At 34.9% G+C, this 5,215-nt stretch overlaps 1 protein-coding gene across 1 annotated transcript; it reads right to left on the minus strand.

The window, feature by feature from the left end:
- Positions 1–2,419: 2,419 nt before the first annotated feature.
- On the minus strand, positions 2,420–4,297 carry LOC149142325 (auxin-responsive protein IAA14-like). The gene is made up of 5 exons (XM_089452063.1): positions 3,631–4,297; positions 3,326–3,543; positions 3,086–3,209; positions 2,910–2,971; positions 2,420–2,814 (listed from the first exon to the last, which is right to left on the minus strand). The coding sequence occupies exons 1-5, from the start codon at positions 4,095–4,097 to the stop codon at positions 2,777–2,779; spliced, it is 909 nt and encodes a 302-aa protein (XP_089308189.1). The 5' UTR covers positions 4,098–4,297; the 3' UTR covers positions 2,420–2,776.
- Positions 4,298–5,215: the final 918 nt, after the last annotated feature.

The raw sequence follows: 5,215 nt of genomic DNA on the forward strand, positions 1-5,215 counted from the left end.
ACCAAAGAAAAACTGCATCCAACAAACACAACCCATTAAATGTAAGCATCATCATTATTATCATGAATGTGGATACCTATATTTAATATTATTTTGAATTAAATTTATCTTCAATATAAATATATAATTAATATTTATCAAAAAAATTCTTACGGGTACTATACAACAAATGCTTATTTCTATCTCACAACGTTCATTACCATATTTTTCTCCTTCATTTCACATCCTCATTCTTACCAATACTATATAACAAATGCTTATTTCTATCCCACAACATTCATTACCATATTTTTCTCCTTCATTTCACATCCTCATTCATTATTTATGAATCCTTACATTAATATTCATGTTTTATTAACTAATTATACAATCTTCATTTCACATCCTCATTCTTACCAATACTATATAACAAATGCTTATTTCTATTCCACAACATTCATTACCATGTTTTTCTCCTTCATTTCACATCCTCATTCATTACTTATGAATCCTTACATTAATATTCATATTTCATTAACTAGCTATACAATCTTCATTTCACATCCTCATTCTTACCAATACTAAGTAATCCTTACATTAATATTCATGTTTTATTAACTAACTATACAATTTTCATTTCACATCCTCATTCTTACCAATACTATATAACAAATTACCAATACTATATAACAAAGGCTTATTTTTATCGCATAACATTCATTACCATATTTTTTTCCTTCATTTCACATCCTCGTTTTTTTTCCTTTCTTTCACATCGTAATTCATTATTTATGAATCTTTAAGTTAATATTCATGTTTTATTAACTAATTATACAATCTTCTATAAATATTCATGTTTTATTAACTAATTATACAATCTTCTATAAATATAACTTCGAAAAATACATATATATTCACCCATTTAAACCAATTCAAAGAAAATATATTTTTTCCCTTCATTTCACATCCTAATTCATTACTTATAATATATATTTTTCCTTCCTTTCATATCCTCATTCATTACTAATATATATTTTTCCTTCCTTTCACATCCTCATTCATTACTTATGAAGTAATGAATCCTTGACATTAATATTAATGTTTTATTAAACAATTATACAATCTTCTATACTAATATTATTAACACTAATAAGATACTCGAAAAACACATATATATTCACCCATTTAAACCCATTCAAACACAATATATACTAATATTATTAACACTAATACAGAAACTAAAAAGATGCTCGAAAAAAACATATATATTCAACCATTCAAACACAATATATATAGGCCCATTTAAATTCATTGAAAACGTAAAAATACATATTTATTCAATTAAATTCGTTGAAACTGTAAAGATACATATTTGATAGAAACACAATATATATGCGCCCATACATATTTATTCATTTAAATTCATTGAAACTGTATTTAAATAACACAGTATATAAATATTGGTATTGATATAAAATTGTATTTAAACAACACAGTATATAAATATTGGTATTGATATAATAAATATAAATATTGATATTGATATAATTTATATAATATTTAAAATTTTTATAGACATTTAAAAAAAAATTATACACATTTAAAAAATTCTAAAAATTTATAAAAAAAATCAAGAGTATAAAAATTTATATATACATTAAAAAATTAAAAAATCGAGAGTATAAAAAATTATATGCATATATTTAAAAAGTTCAAGAGTTGATTTAATAAATTGAATTATCATATTATTTTCAATAAATATTACATTTTAAAATTTAATATAATATTTAAACCAACACTATTTATTTATTAATTAGAGTCTAAATATTTCAAAACTAAATAAATAAAACTTCAATATAAAAAATAAAATAATAAATTATGGCAAAAATTATATTTACTTGGTGTTAATTTTTTTTAATAAAAAAATACATTAAACGAGAAAATTAAATATACTAGATTGGTTGTTAAAAGCATGAGCAGTTGTTATTGTAAAACAAAAATTTGTAGTATGAGGCCCCACCATAATAAAGACTGAAAGTGAAAAGAAATAGAATAGAAGAGTAGAGTGTTACGTAGCATACAACAATACGAAAACATATCGCAAGTAGTGCCTGCAGGCAACAACAAAAGTGACACGGACCTTCCTTCCTTATACACAACACCTCCCTCCCTCCCTCCACACAAATGTGAAATGTGAAACGTGACGTGAGTGACCACTTCCATTTGGTGGATGGATGGATGGATGGATGAACATTCAATTCATACACACAATTTCATCTTAAACCGTAACAACAATAATAATAAGGTACCCCCACATGATCGATCGAGACCAAATCAAGAAGATTTGCCACTCGATTGCTTGCGTTTAAACATTCATTATTGCAGGGTTCAAAATAAAATAAAGGTTGAAAGCATTAAAACTACAAAGAAAAAAACACACTAGGGAAAAGAGTAATAATTATTCCACTGCGTGCACGGGGCTGTGAAGTATGGTACACAGAATGCCTATTCATGACGTCCTCTCGTAATATTGCTGAGTTTATTGATCTGTCCCAGGCACTTGAACTCTGTTCATTGCTGCCACTAAAAAGAAAAAAATTACAAGTCCCACCATGGCGGGAAGGTGTGTTTGAGGAGAGTCCAGACCTGCTTCCAACAAAATATTTCACCATATCCACCCTGAGAAACTTCTGCAAATCCCCAAGATATGCTTGAATCTCTACCAACCCACTTTGAGAAATACAAAGCTAGATACTGTCACAGTTCCAGAAAAGCAGGTCATGCTCCACCTCCACCTCTAATTCTTGGACCTGGACTTCTCCATGGCCCTAGGAGCTGCAAACCAGTACAAACCAAAAAAAAGGATTGGTAAGAGGAACAACAGATGTTGTTACAGTGAAAATGGAGATTAAGATTGATGTGCCAATTACCTAAACCAATAGCTTCTGAGGCCTTAGTGATTCGCAACCTCTTGCAAGAATCTACAAACATCCTGCAGGGGGATAGATAGATACTTAGTATCAGTCATGGTCACCAACCTTTAGGTTAGCGAAAGTTTGAAACCAGGTTACTTCATGTAGAAGAATAAATTTATAAAGTCACTTACTCCCATGGAACATCGCCTACAAGCATCCAATCTCCATCTTTATCTTCATAGGTAGGCACATATTCTGACCCATTCAGCAGATCTATCAGCTTGCTCTCGCTCAGACCAGGGGCTCCACATTGCCCTGAAAACATTTCAATATTTGTTATGATTAATTCCAGCAACCCAATGGACAAATTTTAGGGAAATGATTCACAGAATATAATGGAATGAAGGGGGGGAAAGGTACATATTTTGTACCCATGGTGAAGCAGCTGAACATTTTCTCAAGTGCTGAGGAAAGCTCATGGTAGGTGCTGTACATTTTGAGGTCAACCTTTCTGAGATAGGGAGCTCCATCCATGCTCACTTTCACATATAAAGCATTACTAGAAGACCCCTCATCGTTAGGCTTTGAATTTGCAGCCAAAGTGTTTTTCCTGAAGGATCTAATGGGTGGCCAACCTACCACCTGTGCCCTGAAATGATAGATTAACATCACAGAGATTAACCTCTGTCATATTTCTTAGCAATAGCAGAAACCCATGAGTCCTATAAGTACTTACTTGGGAGCAGGGGCCATGGCAGGATCAGTTGCAGCCTGAGATTGAGATGCCCCATTAGTTTTCTCTGTTGGTCCATCCCTTGGGGTGTTGGGGTGTAGTTCATCCTTGGGAGCAATGGACCTAGAAAGCCCATTGTCCCCTGCCCATGACTGGGGAGCACCACAACCACCTTGCATCATTATTTTCTGGCTAGGAGTTGCAGAAAACAACCCTGGCTGACTGCCCTTGCATGCTTCAGCCGTTTCAGTAATGGCAGAAGTTGCAGGTTGACATTTGACAGAAGGAAAAATCCATTTGTTGTCATTAAAACTTGAAGCCTTGGTGGAATCCATGACTTCAGAAAATCCCCTTTTGCCATTCCTGGTTTGCCCCGGACCAGTGTCTGACTCACACACACCGGGTAACCCTAGCCTGAGTTCAGTCTCCTTTAGGCTGTGCTCGTCCACATCGTTGGCAAACCTCTCCATATCTCCAAAACACAAAATTCAAGTTGCAAATTGCAACCACAGAGATTCTGATGAAAAACACTACTCACTGAACAATACCAATAGCGTATACCTAGAAATCCCGGTTTCCCTGGACTGATCCGGATTATTGGACTGTGTGAATACCGTCTGCTACAACATTATTCATCCCAACTCTGAGGTGTTTGATGTGTATTGGTTTACCTCTCTGGCGTATATTAATACAATCGACCAGCTCTGCCCTTATCGTCACACCATGAACCGACCGCCTTAATCACAACCCTAACTTCCGTGCCCCTGACACATGTCAACCATCACCGATCCAACGGCAGAGATTAGCTTGCAGAAATAATTAATTAGTGTCCCCAGGGGACAGTGGAAGGGACAGGGGACACCCTGCCGGCAACCAAAGTTGAGTGGCAGCGAAGGACGGCGACATCCGTTGGGCGTACCAGTGGCATTACCAATAGTGTCCACATCTCGCTCAGCCGTCCGCCTGACAGACCCGTGCTCCGGTTCTGTCAGTTGACTGATTTTCCGGCAAAGCCGTAGCATGTGCGTTGGGAATCGCGGTCACCCAGCGGCAAAACAAAGAGAAGGGAAAACGCTCATGGAATCCGGAAGATGCCGGGCATCGATGCATGCATGGCCCCATGCTCTATCATGTCCAGTGGCATCCCCCATGTGACCATGTTGCCATGTTTGTGACATGTCATGCATGCCTATCATCATTATAGGCAGTGCACCCATGTGCCCATTCCCCACTATTATTCATTCTACCCTTTTATTATCAATATAAAATCAATTTCAATATTACCTCACTCTCCACATGAATGAATGTCTCCTTTGTAAGGTAAGGGGAAGGAACCTTCAAATAATTCCATCTTAAAATATACATTAAATAAATTGCACATGCATGTCTATATCATTGACCTCAGATTAACTTCAATTCTGCTCCCTTCAAAGTCCTCCCCTTTGAAATGGAAGACATGATTCATCATTAAATTATCAAAATTCTGTGCCATTTAAAAATAAAATGTGAAGTATGATATAATGTGAAAACATAATGGCTTACATAGTCAAAGCCACCCTTTCCAACTACCAAAAATTAAGACACTTCA

Source organism: Pinus tabuliformis, chromosome X (assembly GCF_031772625.1).
Source record: "Pinus tabuliformis cultivar Carrire ecotype Pingquan chromosome X, CPIR1, whole genome shotgun sequence".
Taxonomy (NCBI): Eukaryota; Viridiplantae; Streptophyta; class Pinopsida; order Pinales; family Pinaceae; genus Pinus; species Pinus tabuliformis.